General features: G+C 37.9%; 1 protein-coding gene and 1 non-coding gene across 3 annotated transcripts; one reads left to right on the top strand and one right to left on the bottom strand.

Moving 5' to 3' along the window:
• Positions 1 to 243: 243 nt before the first annotated feature.
• On the top strand, positions 244 to 25,294 carry LOC146001534 (uncharacterized). 2 transcript variants are annotated; one of them, XM_083138960.1, is made up of 9 exons: positions 244 to 861; positions 5,224 to 5,832; positions 7,834 to 8,049; positions 9,440 to 9,632; positions 13,832 to 14,085; positions 16,166 to 16,288; positions 18,900 to 19,136; positions 21,793 to 21,873; positions 24,838 to 25,293. In XM_083138960.1, exons 1-9 carry the CDS (start codon positions 751 to 753, stop codon positions 25,174 to 25,176), a joined length of 2,163 nt encoding a protein of 720 aa, XP_082995086.1. In that variant the 5' UTR covers positions 244 to 750; the 3' UTR covers positions 25,177 to 25,293. The 2 variants fall into 2 exon arrangements, with proteins under 2 accessions (XP_082995086.1, XP_082995087.1); XM_083138961.1 differs by lacking the exon at positions 18,900 to 19,136 and having other exon boundaries at positions 24,838 to 25,294.
• TRNAS-GGA (transfer RNA serine (anticodon GGA)) lies at positions 22,292 to 22,362 on the bottom strand. Its single transcript has one exon. It is a non-coding gene; the product is annotated as a tRNA-Ser (tRNA).
• Positions 25,295 to 27,160: the final 1,866 nt, after the last annotated feature.

The raw sequence follows: 27,160 nt of genomic DNA, 5'->3' as shown, positions 1-27,160 counted from the left end.
TAAGAGGGGCGCGCCTGTAATATTAAACTTTTGACTGACAACACACGGACCGAGATGCTGGTAGTGAAAATCGTGTGCTACCTTGACCGAAAATGTATTATTTATGCTAAAGAGATCTAAACCTAACAACGAAATGATTCAGCCTGACGTCAGACAGACGAAGGGCGGGGTGGTGCTCATTCCCGTGTGCAATGAGTGTGACAAAGGTTGGAAAACGATTGTCTTTTGTTAAGGAAAAAATAATTCTCACGTACTTCTGCTAGCACGCGGGAAGAAAAACGAAGTTATTACGCTGATTTAATCCTATTTAGATATGATATTGCAAACAATATTTTTGCCGCACAGCTACTCGCTTGTCGAAGATTCCCGCCGCAATTAACACGCGCTCGTGTAGGATTTTTTTTACGCTTTTCCCGATTTACGTCTGCTAGACCTCTCTTGTGGACATTATTGGTATTTTCTTCTGTGGTTTTCTCAATAAACCACTTTGTGTTCATAAAATGTCCAGATATTAACAACACATGAACATAGTTCATATCCTATAATTCCAAGATAAGAAATCTGCAGGGATAATTTTCCGTATGGTGTAATGTGTCATCTATTACCAGAATTGGGGTGAATGAATGGTTATCTATGGGTGATTGTGTAAACATGATTTGGTATGAGTTTACAATACCGGAGTGTTGTACGTAGGTTGAAGATCGTAAATAGATTTGATTGTTAAGTTAGATTTCGTGACACGCTAACGTGATGCAGGGCGCACAGCTTCAGGATGCTGTCGTTGCTGTAGACCCGGAAAGAGTTAGATGTTTGTTGGATGGTTACAGAGAAACGACGGGCTTCACAGATAACATAAATGAGGTAAGGGTAAAAATTTACTATCTTTCGGACACCTATAAATTCTTCGTTTTGTCAATTTTTGACATTCGTACTTAAATTTTCGAGTGAAAATTTCCCACCGATTCCAGGCTCCGCCCCTGGGGTAATTGACCTACCGCCCCCAACCGCTAACGCGGTTGCACCCATGTATTTAGAAATTTCCATTGGGAGAAATTTCGGTAACAGTTTCATAGATCGGAGACACATTAAAGTCGGATATTTTGTGTATCGCATGGTTCGTACTTACCAATTGTGAATTGCGGAACATAGTTCAAGGTGCCATTATGCTTTTCACACGAAAACAAACACTTTTTCTACTAAAATAGCGAATTTTTCTAAGTGCTAGAGAACACACGTAACGGTGCTATATCGCTTACTTTGCAAATGATATCGCGGTAACAGTAGTATAAGCCGGAGACACATAAAACTCGGTTGTTTTCAAATAAAAATCATTGCTACTTACCTCATATGCATAGCGGAAGATTTTTCAAGCTGGCCATAACTTTTTCCCATGAAAAACACTTTACTTTTAACATTATAATCATTTATTGGTCGTTGCTAGTTCGGCGGGCAAATCTTGACTCACGTTGTCTATCGTCAGCTGATATGCAGTATCGTCAGCTGATGTGCAGTGTTTCCAAACTAATAAACCGATAAATGCCGCACAAACTATTCACAAGAGGTTTTTAAGCAAAAATTGAGGCTAGACTCTACTTTACGTCCTTATCTGCATGGTGATTGCGTCTTTGCGTTCGCGGTGTGCGATCGTGGTGCGGCACCCGGCATCTCTTCGGGTAAGTACCTTTTTCTTTTTACACTTTCTGTTCACGATAGCCCCACTATCCATTCACGGGGTCGAGGTATGCCTACGAGGTTAGGTTAGGCCTGTTAGGTTAGGTTCCATTAGCACTCATTTCACCCCTAAATATGTGCTTCATCATCTAAAAAATACCTCAGTACGTTCAATTGCGCATATCCGGACAACATCGGTTTTTCTCAATTTACTCCTTCAGGAAATTTTTGCTCGCTTTGGGATTTACGTTGTTGAATTCCTTATAAAATAAGCTTTCCAACGATATATGACACGTATTCCTTAGGAAAAGGACGTAAACTAGAGTGTTACCTTAAATTGGAAAAGAAAAAACCCGCTCACACGTCACCTTGTAAAACTACCGCGTGGCTGCAACACTGTGAGGGGGTTACATAACCGAACGCACGGAACATTTGATTCACGAAGTCGGCGGTAATGGCGGCACGAGCTATCGCACAACGGAGATGCATGATTGACGAAAAATACCTTATTTACAGACAAAATACGTAGCACGATTATAAAAAAAAATATCTCCGGCTTCAGAAAGTCCTCAAGAACACAATTCCGTAAGTACTTTCTCGTCTTTTCTCCTGTAAATTTTAAGAAATCCGTCTCCGACTTATACTACTGTTACCGATATCGCTTCTTTTGTTTTCAAATATCATTGTTTCCAACCATTTTCACCAAAAAATACCTACTATCGTGTTCGTCACGTGTGCAAATTGTACATTATGCACGGTTAGCTGACGGATAGCCCTACGAACCATTTCAGATAAGGTTAGGTTAGGCAAGCATAGTTAAATAAAAAAAGGTATTGAAAATACTGACATGATTTCCCGGTCAAATAGATACCTCGACTAACGGAAACCTTAGAGAAACTCATTTCCGTAAGTAGTTTCTTCTGTAAAAATTAAGAAATGTGTCTCCGATGTATGAAACTGTTACCGAAATTTCACTAACACCCCCTACATTTGCAACCAAGGAGATGACTTCGTCTTCACACATCCTCTGCATATACCACCCTGTATGTATGTGCATAAAATTGGAGAAAAAAGGAATCAAAAAGCTCTGATGTATGACCACCGTATCTTCTACAACATACTTTTTGGGAGTAAATATGGTAAAAATCTGATATTCCTTAGACACCTATAACTTCTTCGTTTTGTCAATTTTTGACATTTGTACTTAACCTATCTGCTTTGCAGAACATTCTTTAAAGTGTATTCACGTTTTTCGTCCTGGAATCAGTGGGAAATTTAAACTAAGTTATTATTATTATTTTTTTAAAATTTTTGAGTCCAAATTTCCCACCGATTCCGGGCTCCGTCCCTGGGGTAATTGACCTACCGCCCCCAACCGCTAACGTGGCCCCGCCTCTGCTCTGCTCCGGCTCCCCGGCTTTATCTATAGAGTCCCTGTTAAGGGCATGTTAGAGATTGGCGGGAGTCACCTGCCCCCAAACGAGTCCCAAACTTTTAAATTTGAATAAATCCGTTACATCACACAATACAACTTCCAGATGTTAGACAATGCTACAGGAACTTCTTACCGTAAGTAGTTTTTTCTGTTAAAATGAAGAAATAAGTCCGGGGAATATCAGATTAGTACCCATTTACACTAAATGTTTACCTTACAAAAACTTTTCTTATATCCCTGTACACCATGTGAAAATTGTCTAGAAAAGAACCATTCCTATTTATAATTTTACTCCATTGCCGACATACTACACACATTATTCTACTGCAAGTAAACATGTTAAAGTAGCTGAGTTAAACAATAAATGGTACCAGTTGTATAAGCCAGAGACACATTAAACTCGTTTATTTTCAAATAAAAATAATTTCTACTTACCTCATATGCATACCGGAACATTTTTCAAGCTGGGATCACTTTTTTTCCATGAAAAAAGCGTTATTTTTAACATTATAATCATTTATTGGTCGTTGTTAATTCGGCGGGAAAATCTTGACTCACGTTGTCTGTCAGCTGATATGCAGTATCGTCAGCTGATGTGCAGTGTTTCCAAACTTATGAACCGATAAATGCCGCACAAACTATTCACACAAGGTTTTTAAGCGAAAATTGAGGCTAGACTCTACATCCTTATCTGCATGGTGATTGCTTCTTTGCGTTCGCAGTGCGCAATCGTGGTGCGGCACCCGGCATCTCTTCGGGTAAGTACCTTTTTCTTTTTACACTTTCTGTTCACGATAGCCTCCACTATCCATTCACGGGGTCGAGGTATGCCTACGAGGTTAGGTTAGGCCTGTTAGGTTAGGTTCCATTAGCACTCATTTCACCCCTAATATGTGCTTCATCATCTAAAATATTCCTCAGTACGTTCAATTACGCATATCCGGACAACATCGGTTTTTCTCAATTTACTCCTTCAGGAAATTTTTCCTCGCCTTGGGATTTACGTTGTTGAATTCCTTATAAAAAAAGCTTTCCAACGATATATGACACATATTCCTTAGGAAAAGGACGTAAACTAGAGTCTTACCTTAAATTGGAAAGATAAAACCCGCTCACACATCATCTTGTAAAACTACCGCGTGGTTGCTACACTGACAGGGGGTTACATAATCGAACGCAGGGAACATTTGATTCACGTAGTCGATGGTAATGGCAGCACAAGCTATGGTACAACGGAGATGCATGAATGACGAAAAATACCTTACTTACAGGCCAAATAAGTTGCACGATTTGAAAAAACAATTTCCCTGGCTTCAGAAAGTCCTCAAGAACGCAATTCCGTAAGTACTTTCTCGTCTTTTCTCCTGTAAATTTGAAGAAATCCGTCTCTGACTTATACAATCGTTACCCAATAAATATTTATTTTAAGAGAGTGGCAGTATTACAGATAATCTAAGCAATGTAGGGAATATATACTTATTTTGGGACAGGTCCAAAACTGGCTGCCTAACCTAGTTTGTGCAGCTTCCCCATTACAAACATTATCGTGGTCGGAGTATATACTTGCATACAATGTACAATTTAATTCCAAGTCTATTTTTGAGTTTAAACCCTGAAGACATTGTTGAAAAAGTGTGCTGAAAATTAGTTGCGATCTCAGAAAATATTAAACCATTATTTAGCCTATAAAGAGAGAGATGTACGACATTATCAAATCTAATGGCTTGTTGAAGGCAGTCTCTCAAGTGAAGTTCAGATTAGAAATAATTTGGAAAAATATGTTCTGAAGAATACTGGTTGTGCATATAAAGATAATTGTAGTGCAAACACATTGATCTCAAATAGGTGTTGTTCTGAGGATTTCAGGTTAAGAGGAATTGATCAAGGATAATTCAATATTTTCCATCTACTGTACCTGGTCATGTCATACATTCATCTGCAAATGAAATTACCATTTCTAAGCAAGTGTTCTTACCCTAGAACAAATTTATTTGCTTTCTTAGAAATAGTTAAAGCACTGGTGCACATAATTAAATTGTTTGTAGAAATAAACTTTTTTTTAAATTCAAATCAACTTATATGATAAATGTTGCTGTTAAGTTTTAATTTTTTTTCAGACTGAATGTAATCTTCTACATGAATTGGCCTCCAAATCATCAGCTAATAAAGGTAGACTTGACATAGCTTACATGCTGATTAACGCAGGGATAGATTTAAACAGAGTAGATTCATCTGGTTTTGTTCCTCTGCATTATGCCGTACAGCATGGTGATGCTGAGTTGTGTGAGGTACTGCTGCAATGTGGGGCAGATATGTTCATCATTGTGAGCAATGATTGTACATTATATGAAGAAGTTTTTCATGCTGCTAAAAGTGAGTCTCAAGTGTCCTATCAAAATAGATCGTGCAATGTAAATAGCAAGTATACTTCAGATCCATTGAAACAAAGAAACAGTGGAAGGAAAATGAACAAATTTCTAAATGAGAACAGTAATAATTTCTCCATGGCTACACCAAATGCAGAAGATATCATGAACATTTTTAACATGTACAAACCAGGTTTGTGGAGAGCAGTAGCTTCAGAGAATGTATCTGATGTTAGAAGACTAGTCAATTTGTGGTGCAAAACAGATCTTGTTAAAGATGGAAAAACACTTCGTGATCTAGCTTTTGAAACGGGAAACGAAGCCATTATAAGCCTCATCAGCAATATTACACCATCTATGGTAAGTAACACATATTCATTCTGGCATTCAAAATATGTTTCTTCATTAAAACTGCAGCTAAGAAATTATGTTAGCTTACCTCTGTGGTGGAATGGTTAGCACAGTGTGCTACAATACCAGGGATCCTGTTTTTGAATCCCAGCCTGTGCATGGGTGTTCCTTGTGAGTGTCCCTTCATCACTTTCAGCACATCACCATCATCATCATCATCTATGCAATTAACCAAAAGTGGCAGAAAAGTGAAGTAAAATAAATCAATCAATCAAGAGATTCTGATAAAGACTTTTGGTCATAATAGTTATGATTACTAAAGTATATGCATTATACAGGGTCTGTATAAAAAGTAATGAGACTATTTTTTTTTGACGCGACTGTACATCGCAGCGCGCTTGCTTCAGGTGGGTTCGATGGAGGGGGAGTAAGCTTCAAAACGCACCTAGCGTCAGTCGCCTACGAGCTTCCGTGCGGTTCGTATCGTGGTTTAAGCGGATCCCTGTCTATAGACTCGGTCGAAGCTTAAAAATGCAATGTGCCATCGAACAGCGCTACGCCATTAAATTCTGTGTGGGACTCATCGAGAGAGTGTGGAAGACGAACCCCTCACAGGACACCCGACGACGAGCAGAACTGAGGACAATGTGCAATGTGTACGTGATGTGTTGAACTCAGGCCGGAGGTTAAGTGTTCGAATGATTGCAGACCGAGTAGGAATTGATAAAATGACTGTGCACACCATCATTACCAAGGATTTGCAGATGAGAAACATCTGTGCCAATTAAAGGCTCCATCACGACAATGCACCAAACCACACCTGCTTCGTGGTCAACGACTACCTGGCCCAGAACGGCATCACAACACTTCCCCAGCCCCCCTACAGTCCTGATCTGGCCCTGGCAGACTTTTTCCTGTTCCCCCGAGTGAAGACAGCCCTCAAAGGACACCGCCATGGGACCGTAGCAGAGGTCAAAGAGGCGTCGACGCGCTGCTTGAAGGACATTCCAGAAAAGGACTTCCAGGGTGATTTCCAAGCATGGAAAACACGTTGGCAGAAGTGTGTTGACACCCAAGGGTCCTATTTTGAAGCATTCTAATGATTTGTAGCGATATCTTCAATACATTTTTTTCCCGAATTTGGTCTCATTACTTTTAGCCGCGGTGACTCAGTCGGTAACGCGTCTGACTACCATGCTCAAGGTCCCGGGTTCGATCCCCGGCCGGTTCAAATCCGGGAACTTTTCTAACGTTGGAACCGGCCCCGGCGCTCACCCAGCGTCGAATAACATGGGTACCTGGGGGAAACCCTGGGGGGTAAAGGCGGTCAGGGGCGTGATGCTGATCACATCACCCCCACTCACGACCGTATCAAGAAAGTGTGGGGCGTTACCCCCACACCCCCTATACGCCTTCATGGCGTGGTGCTATGCACAGGGGAACACTTTACTTTTTTTTTTTTTACTTTTTATACAGACCCTGTATTATAACTACAAAGTGAAATATCTTGCATGGTTTATGAACATTTTTAGCTCTCAGAAATGTGTTATTTTGAAGTAAATTACATCTGTTACATTAGCACATTACTTTATTCTGAAGCAGAACAGCCCAAAGGCTTCACAAAAGTGAATATAGCACCCAAAATGACTTTCCACAACAGCAGCTATAATTTTACGTAGTTCGGTTAGAATTGTTAGGTTTGGTACTGATAGTTATTTTCAACGTGTTCTTTCTTGCTATTTTAGTGTGCATACAAACAGTTTTTTACTAACAAAAAACAGCGAAAATACTTCGATATTGCAGGTTTTAACTTATATGAGCCATTGTTTGGAATCAAATATCTCTGTTATTTGTGCTTTCTTTAACGCTGGAGCCACTTTTACATTACATAAAATATTTAAATCTGTCGATTAAAATAAGTATCGACATAATTCTCGAGGGGGTACAGCAGGTAAACGTTCTCTATGATTTCAGTATGTTGTTGATTAAAATTTCTCTTTATTTATGTAGAGGCTGGTTCATCATGTGCTAGCAGAAGATATCCATGGAGTAAAGGAGCTACTTGGTTCCGATCTTAGGAAGTATATCAACTTGGAGATGAGAAAGCTAAGTCACAAAGGAGCACCTCTACTGTACTTTGTCCTTATGAAGCAGAATGTTGAAATAGTTCAACAGCTAAGTCATCATGGTGTGTGCCTTTTCACGCAAATTAGGGATGAGTCTGGGGTAGGTGTTTTTTCTTATTTCATTTGTATGAGCAAATGACCCGGTAGCTCAGTCGTTAGGAGATCTGACTACCATGCGAGAGACCCAGGTTCGATCCCCGACAGGGGAGGAACAAGATTTTTTCCAACTGTTCAAGGGACTCCGGTGCCTACCCAGCTTCTCATAAAGTGGGCACCTTGAGGAGACTCCGAGGGTAAAGGTGGCCAGGGGCATGGTGCTGATTACATCACTCTCATCTTTGGCCAAGATCAAGAAAATGTGGGGCCTTAACTCCACACCCCCTATATGCCTTCATGGCATGATGCAAGGCACAGGGGAACACTTTACTTTACTGTATGAGCGTAACATAACCCTTTCATTAAGTGTCATTTTCATTTGGTTCTATTGAATGTTGATTGTCACTTTGAAGTCAGATAACAAATAATCTACAATAAAATGTGTATTGTTACCTCTGTGACTGAGTGGGCCTCCCTGCTCGCGGAGTGGTTGTGTTGTCACCTAGTAATCAAGGGGTCCCAGGTTTGATACCTGGTGGAAGCATTAAGTAGTTTGGATCCCACTATAAACTTTAGGTTCAGCCTTGATTAGCCATACTGTGCATGAAGTGAACTAAAACACAAACTCAATCAATCAATCTGTAACTGAGTTGGATTTGAGTCCTGATCAGTCATAAATATTCCTTGTGTGTGCAATTTCATCTAATTTGTGTAATCTTTACCATTGCAATTAACATCATGTAGAAAAAGTGCAAGATGAAAGGCATGGAGCTGACTCCAGAGGATTGTTCAGGTTAACAGGAGGACCACAAGTGCACAACTGACGGTTGATTACACTGGGACCCTGAGAAGCATGTTACAATCAGGGCCTCCCCTAGGTGGATGCAGGGCCAGGGGAATACAATATACATGGAGCCTATAACCAAAATTTTTTAGGAGTCTGAGAATCCAGTTTTTTATTCTTTAGTCTGAAGTACAGGTGTACTATATAATCACAATATAAATATTATTACAATTAATTTACAGATTTTATATTACTATCTAAGAACAATAAATCAGAACATGTTGGAAGGTAAAAACAAAGAATTATGGGAGATTAATCTGGTTCATATCCTACCATATACTAGGTTGTTCATAGGGACAACATTGGAGAAGAAAAGCCAATACTAGATTAATATCCTTTTTTTTTTTTTTTTTGTCTGAAACAGGTGTCCCAATAATTATGTTTACTTGTATACCGAAGGGTCTCATGTTGCTTGTTACTGTCACGTCAGTCTGAAAGCTGCCATACAGAATCAGACAATTGTAGGTCTAATAAAGTGAAGGTTCAGTGTTCATAGAGCAGAAAGTATTTTACAGTGAACTACACATAATTGATCATTTTCTTTCAATAGGGTGATATGCCAGTGTTCTTCACTGCACTGCAAAATGATATGAATCCCGAAGTGATTTTAAAATTGATGCCAGAAAAGAATTCCAGTCAAGCATTGTGCCTTGAGAAGCTTTGGTACAGGGGTCTTAATATACTTCATACTGCAATACAGAATTCAGTCGCCCTACATGCCGTATCAGCAATAATTGACACAGGTACAGTACTAATTTTCTGCCTTCATTATGTGTGTGTCTTTCTCTTTTCCTTGAGAAATCTGCAAAAGAATTTCAGTATGAAAATTGAACTTTGAAATAGAAGTTGTAGTTCATTACTATTTTCACCGCCATAATCTCATTTCCATTTTTTTTGTCAGTTTGTCTCCAAAGTGTGTGTGTGTGTGGTGGTGGTGGTGGGGGAACTTACAACAAAAAAAAAATCAGTGAAAACTACTGAGACTAATATTAAAAAGTACTTGCAAAAAAAATGTGTTTTTGATATCGATAACCAATATCAGAAACACTTGTAAGGACTTTTTAAAAATATTTTCCTTATTGTGAAACAGTGGTTATGTGAAAGTTCAAGAAAGCAAACAATGTACTGTTTTTACATGAATACAAATTAGGGCTGATGCGGTACCGAAAGCCAGTGTGTCAATATCGGCCAATACAAATAGATACTTTCACAGGGTTCTCAAAAATGCCACATGATACTTTTGTGAAGTATAATTATCCTGGAAATTATGTAAAAGTCGAAGTTTTCCTTTATTTTGCACAAACATTGTGTGGAAAATCTGTATTTGATGATTACATAAGATGTATTTTAATAATAATAAATACATAATAAACCTTGGCATAACAGCACATAAGGGGCAGTGCCTACCTATCTGCCGGCCTCACTCCCACCAGAGGTGGAAGAAATCATCCAACCAATTACAGGGTGACGTGTGGTCAGCACGATGAACCCCCAGTCATTGTTGTAGGTTTCCGTGACCAGGTTACGCTACTCATTCGTAGCTCCCCAATTTCCTCACGATGGTGGGTGGCCACCGGTCCCGTACTCAGTCCGAAATCTCAGGAAAAGTTGTTATGCTTCCCCCAGGAGACCTGCATGCAATCGTTAGCTGGAGTCCAAAGCTTGCACCTGGGACTACATGACCATGATGCAGGACAAGATATATTTTAATATTCTGATGTAATTCTTAGAAATTTTGGAGCAAAACTTTTATAAGTTAATGCTTATACAGTAAAAACTGCATATCCCGGAACCTCTATAAGAAGGAAACTTGTAAAGACGGAAAAAAAGTCCCCAGAACGGACCGATTTTATATCTGAAAATGACCTGCTTAAGGCGGAAACCTCCTTAACGCGGAAACTGACACCATTTAAAGACCAACGAGATGTTTTTATTCTCAGTAAGATGGAAATTTCTTCCTTTATTTCTTTCGCTCGCAAGAAAACAATGCAGTACTGTAAGTGGAACGTGCCTCTGTTGCCACTTGCTTATCGGTAACATTGTCAATATGAAAGAATGCGCTACAATACTCATAGCTGTTATGATTCAGTTTCTTTCTTTCATCTCTTACCCTCTTTCTCCACCTTTCTTTGTCTATTTCTCCTCTGTTCTTTCGTCATCTTTCTATTTTTCTTGTTATCTCTCTTTGTTTCTTTCTTTTTTCTTCACTTATATCTCAATCTTTCTTCACCTCTCTTATTCCATCTTTCAATCTTTCTCTTCCCCTCTAGCACATTGCACCACGATGCCAGGGGTCCCGGGTTCAAAAAGATACATAAGTACGTACTGTACGTTCTTACAATACTGTAAAAAGTGTACCAACATGTTGTGTAGTTACATAATTGTAATCTCTGCTATGCTTATTGTGACTGTATCGCATTTTTATTCATGTACGTACATGCATTAGTACTCTACATTATAAGTAATGTGAAATGTAAATCTATCTTTCCATTATTTCCTGCAGCGCTCTATACTGTATTTAAAGTCAACCCTGTATAAGAAGGAAAACTGTTAAGACTGAAATTTTGCTCGGAACCATCATGTACCGGGATAGACAGGTTTTACTATAATTGGAATGCAATACTCATGCAGTAATATTAATCAGTATTTTGAACAACTTTTAATTATTACAATTTTGAAGCATCGGTATTAGTTCAAAGTAGTATCGGCTTAGCCCTAGTTATAATATAAACTTTGCACCCTTGTTGTACCATGTACATAGTTAAAAAAAAAATCCTTTCAACCAATTTCTATTGTGCATAGCATGATACAAAACCAAGGATCATGTATTCAAATAATATCCTGTTTTGGGATCCATTTTATGTACAGATATCCTGTTTGGCAATAGAATAAACAATTTAAAATTGTATTCAAACTACTGTAATACAATTCCACCAGAATCTGGGATGCTTGTTGCAAGTTTATATCTCGGGAAATTTTTTTGTGTTGAATGTTAACCCTCCAGTACTCGCGCGGGTGACCATTGTCAGTCAGCCCCTTTGTTTTCGTTACCGCCAAGCAGTGTGGTGGAGGGGAGTGGTAGGGGCTTCAGTACCTTTCGCCTGCATTTCCAGCTACCTGACTAATGTGCGTTTGTATGTTGTAGTGAGGAGTAGCACGTGTTATTGCGCTTAAAAGTCAGTTGGGTGACACTTGTTCCCCGCGTGATTAACGGCGTTATGAATGCACCGAAGCGTCCACGACTCTGTAATAACTCTCTTATTTTGGATGTATTGCTTGGTGAGAGTTCCGATGAGGACGATGTTGTGGAGAATGATAGTGACGATGGTGGAGATGACCATTGAGATGTCTAGGACGATCTCTTTTACACCGAAGAAGCAGATGAGCCACATAAGGACCAAGTGCAAAATGCCGAAAATGACCTGGTGCCAAATGCGAAAAAAGAATCCAGTGATGAAGAGAACATCCCATTTGCAAATTTATGCATTGTAAGAGACCAGTTGAAAAATGTAATGAAGTGGAAAACTATCCCCTCAGCCCAGAAATATACGAACCAGAGCTGACAACATTATTTAGCGGCTCCCAGGACCAACTGGACAGGGTAGGGAAGCACGCAGTGCACTTGATTGCTTTGTACTTTTTAACGTTATTGGAACTATAGTTACATCAACCAACATTTATATTGACCATATAAAGGAGCATTTTAGCCGAAACAGGGACACCAAACACACGAATTTTGTTGAAATTCGTGCTTTCATAGGCATTTTGCTACTAACCGGCTGTTTGGGCAGTAACAGGAAAAAAACTAAGCAGGTGCGGGACAACTCTGCAGGGACTGGTGTGGAAGTCTGTTATCTTGCCATGAGTGAGAATAGATTTCATTTTCTCATGCAATGTCTTCGTTTTGATGACATCAGAGATCGTCAGCAGCGAAGAGAAATTGATCAGCTTGCGCCTATCAGAGAAATCCTAGAACTTGTGAGGCAAAACTTGTGGTCAACGCCTCAATCATTTACAAGTTCAACAATGCTCCAGCTAAACCACCTGCAAGACAACAATTCCTGAAAAGTTTGGCGGTGGAACTCATAAAATCTCTGATCCAGCTTTCTTTCATCCCCGTACATCTGAAGAGAAGAGGAAAGGCCCCCCTTCTTGTAATCGAAGAAACTCTTCAGCCTGAGCGCAGACAACAAGGTAACAGTAGAGGTCGCTGCTTTCTGTGTGGGAGGGCGAGAGACAATACAACCAGAAAACATTGTGAAAAATGTGGACGTCATATCTGTAGCGATCCTTCATCAATTGTTTGCACTGAATGCCTGGAATGGGAATAAGGTAATACAACCATTGCAACTGTAAAATATTGCTGACTTCTTAGTATTCTTATGTACAAATGTATTTCTGTAGTTTAACATCCATTTCATTCTTGATATCAAAAAAATGTGAAACAAAATAAGGTCATTATAGGCCTAGTTATTACATTGAAATTTTCAACCTACAATATGCGTAAAAAATATTACGAGTAACAAACATTGTTGTGACTATACTCTTTCCATATGTAAAATGCAGGGTACGTTTTAGCGATTTCTTTGCCGTGTAATAAAGGCCAAAATATGTTAATATATATGTTTATGGATTCTCAATAAAGCTGTCTTTCAGATGAGCAAGGAGTTTTACAATGTTACCCTGCATTAAAGAAAGTTATGGTAGCCTAAAGTTTAGGATATTGTTTCCATGCAAAATTTTTTGGTTAAAGAACGATTTGGTATTTTTTTCTTTACAACACCTATTTAATACAAAAATAATTCAAAAAATACTTAAAGTCTCACTAGAATAGATTGTAAATGTAACAAAACATTACGGGATGCCGCGCGAGTACTCGAGGGTTAAGAATGCTTAAGTAGGACATAATCTGCAATGTCACAGTTCTTTTTGCTCTTTGCAGTTGGACCTGCACTTGTTTGTCAGCGCAATCATATCAACCAGACAGCACGAGATATGGCAGAGGAGCTGGGGAAAACAGAATATGTAGATCTAATAGATCATTTTGTAATGAAGTGGATACATAATCCAGATGAGTTTCCTGGTTGTCGAGAGGTTTTACTTGTGAAAGGTTACGAGCATATCTACATCAAGGAGGATAAGGATTCTGTCAGTGATGATGCTCAGAAGTTCATTCAACTTATGCTTTTGTACCAGGTACACAACTAATAAATAATTTTCCTCAAAGTTCCAAATTTTCAATTTTTATTCCAGAAACAGCTTTTTTACATAAATTTTGCTTGTAAATATTTCTATTTTCCCATAACTTATGTAATGGTGCCAAATAATTGGTTGATAATTTACTAGCATGCAAGGTTAATTAGACATCATCCATTGTCTAGTGCTTTAATGGATAATGTCTGATTAACGTTGCATGCTAATGTAACATTGTCATTAACATTCGGAGAATTATGGTCATTCTTTCTTAGCGATTTTTCTGAAATCATATTTGGGTGCTAGGATCATGACAAAATTGCCATTCTAATCCAAACTTGGGAAAATTTTTCCCATTTTTTGGGAATCGAGAATCATCAGGAAATGTTATATCTTTGAGAAATGAGCACTTTATGCAAGTGTAATGAAGAATGGCACACATGGCACACTAATTAAGCAAAATGTCAGTTTTCATACCATATCCAAAAACAATTACTGTACATATGGGAAATTAATATGTATTGAACTTAAGAATTCTTGAAACATCAGGAAATCCTGGAACCCTGACACGTCAAAAATGTTTTTTCATTACTTTTTTTTAAATATCAGTTTCTGAACACACAGTTTCTTATTCTACAAATCAAATCCATGAGAGAGACACATTCATGAAAAACAAATATTGTTCAGAAGCATGTTTGCCATTCTTTATTAGTATCTGGTCTCAATCACTTTTATTAAAAAAAAAAATCTTATTGAGGTCTTGTAATTACGTTGCAGGCTTCTTATATTCTGTACCACTATTATTTAAATCCACTCAACAGATTTCTTATCAGTGTATAAGACATCACTTGTCTTGCATGCTACCTGATATGTAGTATGTGAAGACCTATTATGGAGCCACAGTGGTCAAGGTGTTTAGGCATCTGACATGGAAAACCTATGTTTGTTTGGGAGGGGAGGTATCTCAGTTTAAATTTTTGCTTCAAGTCCACTTTATGCATATAGGCTGATTGGGACAGGACCTACAGTTTAAAGTGGGTTGAGAACCACTGTGTGCCTCCACTGGTTATGTCCCAGGACTGCAATGTTTCTCATGGTAACCTAATTCAAGTCACTCTGAACTGAAACCCATCTTCCACATTTGCCACATGCAATTAGGTGTAGGAAGTAATTTTGGTAACACTTTACTATACCGGAGATGAATTTCTTCAAATTTACAGGAGAAAGTACTTACGAAAATCATTTTCTGTAGCGTTGTTGATGTTCGGGAATGTAGTTTTGATCCATTTTAATGCGAATGCATGTGGTTTTCTACGAAAATCTTTCTGACGCGCTATTGCTGCTGCCGCCATTTGCTTTCTGCACGTGAGCACAATACGTGCTATTACTGCTGCTACAAGAAGACGTGTTAAGGATGCGTCGTGAAGTTGTTTCCGGGTGTGGAAGATGCCGTGGAATTTGTAATTCCGATGATGTCCGTATATGCTAAATAGAACGAAAGGAGTGCTAATGGAACCTAACCTAACAGGCCTAACCTAACCTAGTAGGCATACCTCGTCCCCGTGATGGTTCGTGGGGCTATCGTATGTAAGAAATAGACATTATTTTCGTTAGAAATCCAGTATTTCACCTAAAGAAATGTTCCGCAATGCAGAATAGTACGTTAGCAATGTAAAAAATAGCGAAATAAATCATTGATAGGTGTCTCCGGTATAGTCAAGTAGTACCGTAATTTTACCTTCTTTTTTTTATTTACTTTATTATTTTTACCTGCAGAACCTTTATGTTCACTTTGTGGTTTAAAAAGATGCAGTGGTGTGGTGTGGTGTGACTTGTGCACACACCATATGACACCCGACGAAAAGCGACTTAGCAGGCTCTAACAATCAAAGGGATCTGCGTCAAAATGTGCACATGCACACATTCAGTTTTTCATCAAATATGTACTTGTGCATGTGTTCTAATTTTATAAATTGCAATTTCATCTTATTTTGTACTTTGAAAAATAATACTGTAAACGATATCTATATACATATGTGCAGAGTAATTATTATCATTTACATGACATTTTCATCATCATCAGATGCAGATATCTCAATTAACAAATGCAGCTGAAGAAGGAAATTTGGATAAATTTCTTCAATATAGTTGTTTTGAAACTGAAGGAATATTCATCCCTCAACTGATTCTTGAAGGCCAAATGAAGGTAATACATATTTATAAATGGGTAATAAGTGACCAATATCTTTATTGCACATTTTGTAAGTTTATACATAAAAGATTATTAGGAATCTGGATATAAAATATGTGCTTAATTTAAATATGCTCATCTGCGACACTAGCTAACATCACTTTTGGTTGTAGTGTTGGATAGTACAAATTGCTTCTTTATCATCTTTCATTCATTTCTAATGTACAATGTGTCCCACGTAAAACGAGCATACCCGTAATGAACAATTCATATCATGCATACCAGTTTTATGTGGCACCCTGTAGCATTTACTGAGGTGTGTATTATGAATAGAGGACAGATTTATATGAACTACAGTTTTAAGAATGTGTCCCAAAAATATTAACCTAAATACTTGAGTGTTCAGATTAGGCTTAACATTAAATAATTCTTGCATCAATGGTAACCACATTGTCATGTTCAATTTACTGTTCAAACTGAGCTTTTCACTGCTTCTGTTTTATACACACATACCAGCAAACTATTTTAAATATTTCCAGGTGGGATCTACAGGTATACATGTCGCATCATGAAAGGGCTAAATATAAAGGTAATCAAGAAAGTTTTGTCAGCAGCTGCCTTCATTCGCCAACAAACTATGTGAAAAGCCTTGGCATAGTCGTCGTCATCAACAGCAGTGAACTGTTTCCAATGTTTTAGAAGACCATGGATACGAGTACCACTGAGATAGAACTCTGCGGAATGTGAACCAAAGAAGCCATCAAGTGCAGTTTGCACCTCGTCTTACGTTTCGGAACTGTGGTCCTCTAAGGTGGTTGTCCAGCATGGGCGTCCGCAGGATTTTTTCCAGGGAGGGGCAAACTAAGTATTTTTTCCGGGGGGGGGGGGGGGGGGGCAAACAAGGCACATTTTCCCCCCTAATCGTGTTGCCCCTCAAAAAACATTACTTCAATTTGAATTTATCATGTTCATGCAATAATTAAGACATATTATTGTGGCTGAAATGAAATTATACGTGTGAAATATATAATTTTTGGTTGACTCATTTTCATGCCCCTTCCCTCTCTCCTTTCCAGATGCCCATGTTGTCTAGTGAATGGAACAGATGGTAATTGGACAGGACAATATCTGGGGAATAAGGCTGGTGCATCAGAGTTTCTTAGCCAAGGAGGAGAATGGTGTCACAGGTGACCTTATCCACATGTGGCCTCACATTATCCTCTAAGTAAAGGACACCTTTTTGATTCATGAGTGCTCGCACCACACTTTTCAGTTTCTTGTGAACACATTCTAACTGCTGAGAGTACACAGTTGCATTGATCATCTGGTCAGGTGGCAGCACAATACCGTGAGCAGTTCCCCAAACACAGAGCATATCTCTTAATGCAATGGTGGTTGTAGTTGTTTTGAAATGGGTTCGTGTGATGCTAACCAATGATGGTGGCACCGTGTAGTATCATAAAGAAAGAATTTCTTGTCTCATGTCTGTCTAGAAGGGGATTCTTCTCCAGATGTTGCTTTCTGAGCTGCAGGCAAGACCTTGGAACCCATTGACCCATCTTATGTTTACCAAACTGTTGGAAGTGTATGTTCAACCATTGTTCACCTATATTATATCCCTGGAACCTGTGGAGCAAGCCTGTGCTTAGTGTCAGAGGAAAACGGGGGGGGGGGGGGGGTCGAGTGGGCAGAGCGAAGCAGTTCTTGCTCCTGTGAAGGCTGGTAACGGTTTTGCTTCCCCGCATGCAATCCCATTCCCTCTGTTTTTATTGGTGGAGCCATATCGCATCATTACTTGCACAGAGACTTGTTTTCATTCGCTTGATCCATCGATACCTGCAACAGAGTATAATAGCCATATGGAGAGTGTTGTCTATGGCTGTTGGCCTGCCACAATGTGGTGTATTTTCAAGGTATTTATCACCGTCCTTGAATATTTTAAACCATTGTTGCACTGTTCGCTCGCTCATCCACAACATTGCTGAAGGCCTGGCATATTTTCTTTCATGCCACTATCATGTTTGTTCAATGTTTAAACTCCAACAGCATCCAGGACCTTATCATGCTGTTTGGAATATCTGTACTTCACTTGTCCTCGCTGACTTTCACGTTGAACTGCACGGACCATAATAACCTGCTGGTTGAAAGTGTATGTGCACACCAACAACTGACAGCCTTCTTATCTCTGTAACCTTGGAATTCGCAATGTGCAGAAACCGACAGAACTTTCTTGGTTACCTATATTTACAATCAGAAGGGGAATGCCCTCTTATGCGCCTGCAAGAAATTGTTAGAAAAGAATAAAGAATACTTTTGTACTTAAAGAAAGTGTGTTTGTTATAATTGTAAGTCTTAAAGAATGTTTTACAAGTGTTTACTTACTTTTCATTATCCCTTAAAACTTACATACTTAATCCTCTTCATTTCCAGAGAAACACAGTTCCTTTTCCCCATGTCTGTCTTTTGCCACTATTTTGATATGATTCAATGATCTTCCCCAGAATTATCCCTTGAAAGCCCGTAATGTAAAACCTTCTCCAGAACCAACATTTCTACATTATGTATTCCATATCGACCAAAGCGAGTAATAGCAGATATGTATTTTGTAGTTCATTTCTCTTACAAGGGTAGCGGAATGCCTATATTACATCGTGCTGTTCTCCATAATCATCCTAGCATAGTAGAACATATTGTGAAGTCGGCCTTAACATGTATAAAACCTGGTTGTAAGCGACTCATCATAGATGATGTTCGAGACCAATATCGCCGAACAGCATTGCATTATGCATGTGGATTAGCAAATGGAAAGGAAATTTGCAACATATTACTGGATGCTGGATGTTCTGAGCATACTTTGGACAAGGTAAGCGTTTGTAATGATCAGGGCCCGGATTTCGATGATATTTTATCTTTTAACTGGTGCAACGTAGACATTGCTAACTAGTACAGAAATCCTGAACACCCTCCTCAGGTTGAAGAAATGTAATTTTTTTGGGTCATTTTTTAAAATTTTGTGTCATTGCATGCTGAAACATAAGTAGTTCAAGAATTTCTGTTTTGTCTGAATGTTATCTTGCGGTACTTACTCTTGTGTTTAACTACCAGCGCAACAAAGCCTGTCTGAAAATGCAACATTGTTGAGTTTCTTATTCACAGTCCGTACAACACACCAAGGTGAAGAAGCAATTGTTAAATTGTTTATCTTAGAATATATGTACTATTTTCAATAAGCAGATTGAGTTTTGTACGAATTTTTGGGTCATTTTTCAAAGATTTTAGGTCATTTTACAGGATTTTTGTCGTCATTTTAAAGGTCATTTTTCAAAGATTTTTAGGTTATCAAAATCTGGGCCCTGGTAATGATGTACATCAATATGCTGTGATTTATCCCAATGAAAACATATATAAAAGAAAAAAAAAACACTTCCAATTGTGAAGACAGGTATAGTGTCGTAATCATGATAGCTGATAGACAGTGGCGAAAGCAAGCCACAGGAAGATTCACGTGATGATATCAAAGATTTATAACAGAACCTAAATGATGTACACACCTTATCGACAGATATATGTAATCAGAAACATTTTATTTATTTATTTTGAATTAAATTTTATGTTCATGTCAGTAATGGTATGTCATAATTAAGGAACGGAACTTTATGTGCTAAAAACTCAGAAATATTCATTTTTTTATGTGTCATAAATGTTGAAAATATGTGTTAAAAACAGGAAAATATGTAACAAAAATAAAAAACATTTGGTAACAAAAACAAAATATTACATGCATTTTAAACACCTGAAATCAGTTTCTAAATGCTTACCTCTTAGCGAGCTATTTCTTGGAAGAGTTGCAGTGGATCACAATAGTTTTTCCAAATTCTCTACTCTAAATCTGTGACGATTATCTCTAAAAAGCATCTTATATTGTGAGAAAGATCGCTCCACGTCACAAGAAACAATTCTTGCATATTTGAAGCACGAAATGTCACTAACGCAGAAGTTTTCCAAAGCTTTCTCTTCCTCTACTTCACCTTCCAAAGCACGTGCAATTTGACACAAAGTTTGAAAACCTTGGTTTTTCCCAAAAATTTCTGTACATTTACACATTAGCACTTGTGCGTTAGATCCAGCGGGGGTAATATTTTCCCCCAATAGGATCGTAGGCGAGGTGCCAGAAGTCTGCCAGCGGGCGTGTTCAAAGACAAAACAAACCTAACACTCTCGATATGAAAAAGGTGTGGAGAATAAACATTTTTCCTTCGAGGATTTCGAGGTAGCTGTAGTCAATGAGCGATTTTATGTATTTAAAATGAAAATTTGCAAAATATGTGTTTTTATGTCAAATAAAATTTGCTATGTTGGTATATAACAAAACGAGGGGTCTATCTTATCACAGAAAAAAAAAACATTTATTTACCTAAAGTTCCATTCCCTAGTCATAATTATTAAAGTAAATAATATGCTGTTTATAGAAAAAATTATTAGCAAATTTGCCAATAAAACATGTACTGATATGCTATTTTTAGCTAATAGTCACTATCACTTGTTTAAACAATACCACCCTTCCTTTTTTAGTTGGCTTTAATAAAACCAACTAAAGAAAGGCTGAAGAAATTTCCAAAGTTAGTTAAGACAGAATTATCTGGTATACATCATTTCTTTGTAAAATTGTGTGCAATACCTAACAAAAGTCCTGGTGACGAATGATGAAAAGATTCTCTCGGGCTATCGAACAGGTGAGTTGTGGAAAAGATTCCAAACTTTCGAGAGCTAATGTCACTCTCATCTTCAGGGTCCTGAAGACTTGGAATCTTTTCCACAACTCACCTGGTCGATAACCCAAGAGAATCTTTTCAACAATATCTTACAACAAATCTTATATTTTTGTATGAAATGACAATGCCAGGTTCCGTAACATAAAACCGATGATAAATTGATGATGGAGTAATAAAAATAAATTGCTGGAATTTGAACTCTGGACGCAAGGTTTTGCACTGTAATACAATCACGTCGACCACAGTAGTCAACAGCAGATATTATAAAATGCTTACTTGAATTTGTTTTTGTTATTTAGTGTTGTTTTTCTGTTACTTTTGGCTAATTACATCTTTGAATATAAAATTGATTTTTCTATATTCAGGATTTTAGAAATAAATAAATGAGAATGAGTGATGATGATATGGAATTGATGAAGGGACACTCACACCCATGCATAGGCAGGACTCAAACTTGGGAACTTTAGTGGCGAGATTGAAAGTGACCACCAAGCCAGCACATTTAATTTAAATCCATTGTTGACATCATTAACCTGATAATATGATGGGTTACATAGTACTGTAACTTCTGAGCATCATAATATCAATTAGTATAATTGGCTTACCAGGTAGCTCTAGATGTAGCCCGTTTTAAGCAAACCAAAATTAACATGTGGGCGACATCAAATACTATCCATCTTGTGTTGGCGCAATATCATTTGATGCACAAATATAGAATGACTATTGAAGTTTTACTTTATCTTTCAGGATGGAAAGGAACCCGTGGACTTTAGGGAAGCTCAAGGTAGTCCTGCGATGGAGGAACTTTTACAGAAACTAAGAAATAAGGTTGGTATTCTGCTTACACTGACAATGAAATTGAGTGTGTGTGTGTGTGTGTGTGTGTGTGTGAGAGAGAGAGAGAAAAAATAGTATCATATCATATCACTGTATGTCAGTTAAGTCCTGAAATTGAAATCAAGAGGAGAACAGAAGAGATATTGGGTGCCTCCAGGAACGCTCAACTTTGGAGCAAAGTGCAGTTTCTATTCTGGGCATGTTTTGTGACATTTCCTGGATGCAGAGTTGAGTAGCAGGGAGCAAGAGCAGTTAACAATTGACAATCATCTCGCGATCCATGCTTTTCCCACTGCACGCCAAACATTACTGAAGGGCCTAAAATGTTGACAAAAGATATCTATTTCCATTCATTTACATCAATAACTACAAACAATGTTATACAGCATAGATTTTCAGCGAAAAATACAGGCTCGACCAGGACTCGAACCTGGGTCTCTGGCAATCCGTGCCATTGCTCTACCACTGAGCTACCGAGCCGGCCTGGCTTCCCCTGCATTTTCGCTGGCGCTGTTTTACCTGTGTGAAATCGTCTCTGCAAGTGCTACTGTAACGGGATCTGTTGCCTTTGAAACACTATAGACGTCAACGTTGCCTGGTTCCTCCCAGTGTAGAGATGCCAGTCCATTAAATTAGGCACACACAGGAGATGTACTGTGTAGATTTTCAGCGAAAAATGCAGGCTCGACCAGGATTTGAACCCGGGTCTCTGGAAATCCGTGCCATTGCTCTACCACTGAGCTACCGAGCCGGCCTGGCTTCATCTGCATTTTCGCTGGCGCATCTTTGTGCATTATACCCTTGAAGCTATTCTGCTCGTGGCCCCATTCTGCCATCTTTCCACTAGCAGACGACATCGTTGACCAGAGGTAGTGTGTGAAATCCTTGTGGCCTTAAGTAGCAATTGCTACCTTGCAATACCCAGGTAGCAAGTGCCTTCAGGAGCTTTGCTACCGGTTTGCTCCAACGCACATCATTCCTGGAGGTACCACCCATTGCTTCTCCTAAGAACCAAAGACTTGGTGGTTATAAAATTAACTTCCTACTTGCTACGGTGGGCCCATACATATTGAAAGGAGGTATATGCCAACAAGGGAAGTTATGACTTCTGTTACAACTTTCTCTTGTATTATACCATCTTATCGTGTGTGTGTGCGAGTGAACATTTGGGTAAGGTAGTTTTTTTTGCCATGGTCCCCTGAAAAATGTAAAATCGAAGATTAGTTCCATGTGAAACAAGCTGGAACAACAACTTATGGTTGAAAGCAAGACACTGAGTGTGTATCAGAGAGAAAATATAAGTATGCATTATCAATATCAAAATGCATTAGCAGGACCATGGTAGAAAAAGGGTTAAGAAACAAATTCATCTTTTCCACCTGCACATGCCACTCAGACCAGGCTGTTAGAATGATTACAGAGGCAATCAGTTTGAGATGAAGTGTTCCTTGCCACATCAGTGTGAAATCCCTTAATATACTTAAAATAATATTTTCTACTTTTTTTGTCCACTGTTTTGGTGATTACCAAAATTATCATCTTAAAAATTATAGATACTCAAGTTTGGACTCCAATTAAAAATTAACCAGTAGACTTACATAAGAACGAGTTATATCAAAATTTAGCATATTCAATTCTGCGTTAATCTATGTTAATCATTTTTTTTGAGTATGCCTTCTATTTTTAATTGTCGTGAGAACAACAAAAGGGCCAGATTTTTTGAGTTTTGCAAACAATCGCCATCTTTGAAATTCTGATTGTTCGATCATTATGAAATGCAGGCAGGAAGGTTTTAAACACAAATATTAATTTTCAGGTTTTCAAAATTTCTCAAAAAACCGTGTAACGTGGCAACACTGTAACCAATACTCTCAGCACTCGCTGGCAGTTTCCACGGTTCAAGGGACATCGCTGTATGCCGTTTTGTCAAGTTCTACAAACAGCTTTACTCCGCTGAATAAAAATCTGTATAAAATCGGTTTCGCAGTGTGAATTGACAATAATAATACATTTTAAAAACAGATGCAAAGAGCTTCAAAGTAAGACCAATATTGTATTTCTAGGACTACCCAATACTAAGAAAACGTTGTTTCGTAAGATTGCTAAGATCGGTTTTTTGAGAAATTTTGAAAACCTGCCTCCATCCTACTAAAATTTCATACGATCGGACAACCAGTTTTTGATTTACAGAATTTCAAATATGGCGATCGTTTTCAAAACTCAAAAAAACTGCCCCTTTTGTTGTTCTAATGAGGATAAAAAATAGAATGCATACTAAAAAAAAAAGTCAGCATAGATTAACACAGAATTGAATAAGATAAATTTTGATATAACTCGTTCTTATGTAGGTCTACTGGTTAATTTTTAATTGGGAGTTCAAACTCAAGTATCTATAAGTTTTAATCCAACAGTAGTACAAAGATTTTCCTGAGGAACTTAAGGGTATTTAAAATATTTACAACGTGTGAAGAGAAAACAGGTTTAGAGAATATCTAGATAAACAGTAATCATCTGGATGTAAATGACTGGCTGGGATAAGGATTTACATTTTTAACCTATTTTATCTTATCAATTTACTCTTGATGTTTTAAACTTGCACTTTTTGAAGTTCCTGAATGTAATCATCATGGTGATGGCTAAAACATTGATCAAAGAAAATACCATTCATAAATACCTTGACTTTTGTTCATTCTCATTTAATCCATGTTTTATCATCTTTTCTTATCCATCCTCGTTCTCTCAACCCAGAGAAATAATAATAATAAAAATGTGACCAGAAATGCAATAACTGTGTGCTGCAATAATATAATTTGCAAAAGAAGTGTAATAAATATCACATGCTCAAGGGTGTGGGTGTATATGTAATAAAGAAAATGTTTCGCTGAATGAATTCAAAGGTGCTGGATTCATCATCTACGAAAGATACATAATTATAATATTTAAATTGCTTTCCAGGATTTCTCAGAACCAAATCCAGACCCATGGGAACCGGAAGCATTAAAAAAGCACAGTGCATTTCAGCGTCGTCTTCGATTTCAGAAATATTGTGATCAGGCAGTGCATCATCCGCATGGACACATGAGTTCTTGTCACTGTCACGGACATTCTCATTCTCACCAGGGTGCAATGGGACCAACTCCATACTCTGGTCAATTTTCAACACCTTCTAATATGCCCTGGCCAGTGCCACACAGTCAGTCAATGTATTCTGTTCCCACAGAAATAACCAATGGAAGAGACTCGTGGTCTGACGATGAGACTGAATCAACTAGGAGTAGCTGCATTTTGTTATAGTTTAGAATAAATTATATATGTACTATGTTAATATAATTGTTACTTATACTTATGTCTTTTCATGTGTGTGTCAGAATATTTTTCAGCTTGTGCTATATTTAAACTCATTTCAACATCACCTAGTGCCTTATTAGGTGGTGGAAGAAAAAATAGTTAAAACACATTTAAAATAAAGAATGATATTAAAAATATGAAACAAAGTGAAAAAGGATTTTTATGAGTTCAAGCGTAGCTACACTAAAGAGTATAAATTGAGACAAGTTGGAGCTTCTGTGCTAACATTTCAAAAGGTTATGTTTTTTTTTAAATGACCTTTTATAAATTTTCAACTTAGATCTAAAGTGTTGGTTGCTGTACCCGATGTTAAAATCTGCTAAACGTTTAATTAGCAGTGGCGAAGCTCCTATGAGGCTTTTGAGGTTTAGCCGACCCAAAAAACGTTGAAATTACAATGTTCTTGTACCCTGAAACAAAGTTCGTTAAAACAAATTAAACTATGTAATCCGAACGTTTGTTTCCTCCGATCCTGCCTGTCTCGGCAGTCAGGCCAGAAAGAGGAGAGCGCGTTCGGTCAAAAGCCTCGCGGTAAAAGGCAGCTACAGCGTGAGCTCTGTGTAGGTGGGAGGAGAGGGTAAGGGGAGGGGACTGCCGATTCTCTGGGTGAAAGCAACTAGCCTCAGAACCAACCTGTTGTGCTTTTAGCCTTCTTGTGCAAAGTGCGTCGTTCACGCGCTGCATTGTTGAATGTTAATTTACTTCATGTGCATGCGCCGTGTGTTTGTGTGTGTCACATAGTGTATTTATGTTATAAATATGGCTGATACTGAGAAAAAATTGACGTCATTGTTTGAGGAATTAAAAGAGAGACCATTTTCAAGTTGGACTTATGAAACCAAATGTGCTTACAAAGATAGGCGATGGTCACCACATTTAGATATTAAAGTAGCAGATGGAGGAAGACAAAATAGAAAGTTTCAGTTTTCATGGTATAAGAAATATCCTTGGCTCACAGGGTGCTCTAATACAAGTAATTATCAATTGTAATTAATACAAAAATTATCTCCGTAATTCAATGAAAAATGAAAGATTAAGTTATCTCAGTACAATAGCCATTGAAAAAAACTGGTTAAAGAACTTTCTATTGATCAAGGCTTCAAGGAAAGAGTAATTGATACTTTTGCGACCAACAAGAATCGACGCATGGATCTGCTGTATAAAAAAATATAAGCAGATTTTTCAGCCTACCCAATATTTACGCCTTAGCTTCGCCACTGATAATTAGAAACCTCACAATTGCTGCACTGGAAGTATATACCTACTAGACTCATGGAAATACTTTAACCTTTAGACTCTGGGTCACTCGCGTACATGTAATATTTTTGAAGCCGTTGCCTTTTAAAACTTGCCGCCAAAAAAAAAAACAAAAAAAAAAAACACTATAACTAATTGTCGTAGACAAATGAAATTGGTTTTGTTTTCTTAAAGACAGGGTTTTTAGCAGAGGTAAAATTTATACATTGTGCTTCCCAATAATTATTGTTAAAGGAAGAAGAAGAAAGTTGATTTTTGAAATATGAAAAATGACCTGTGCCCCCTCAATAGACTGAAGTGAATAAAAAAAATGATGTGTGTAGAAGACCAGTCTATGAGGATATGTAATGCGTGTGTTGCAACTTTGTGAAAAAATCTGGAAATTTCAAACTTTGGGCCTATGCCTTCGCTTCCCCCTGGATCCTTAATTGTTGGATGATACTTAAAATGTTGCTTTTTACTCATTCTTATGTTCAAAAAGATGATGCAGTGGTTGAGATGTTACAGCCTTTTTTCTTCAATTTATCACATAGTAATAAAAGGGAAACAAATGGCTTTTTCAAAAGGTGCTTGTTAATAATAGTAACAATGGATGTATTGTTTGTAATTCGAGTATATAATACATTAAGACGTAAACTAATGAACAAAAAAGACAGAATTGCTGCTGTGCTAA

The sequence above is a fragment of the Lepisma saccharinum genome, chromosome 17, assembly GCF_977018435.1.
Source record: "Lepisma saccharinum chromosome 17, izLepSacc3.1, whole genome shotgun sequence".
Classification (NCBI taxonomy): Eukaryota; Metazoa; Arthropoda; class Insecta; order Zygentoma; family Lepismatidae; genus Lepisma; species Lepisma saccharinum.
This window is presented reverse-complemented; position numbering and strand designations above follow the sequence as displayed.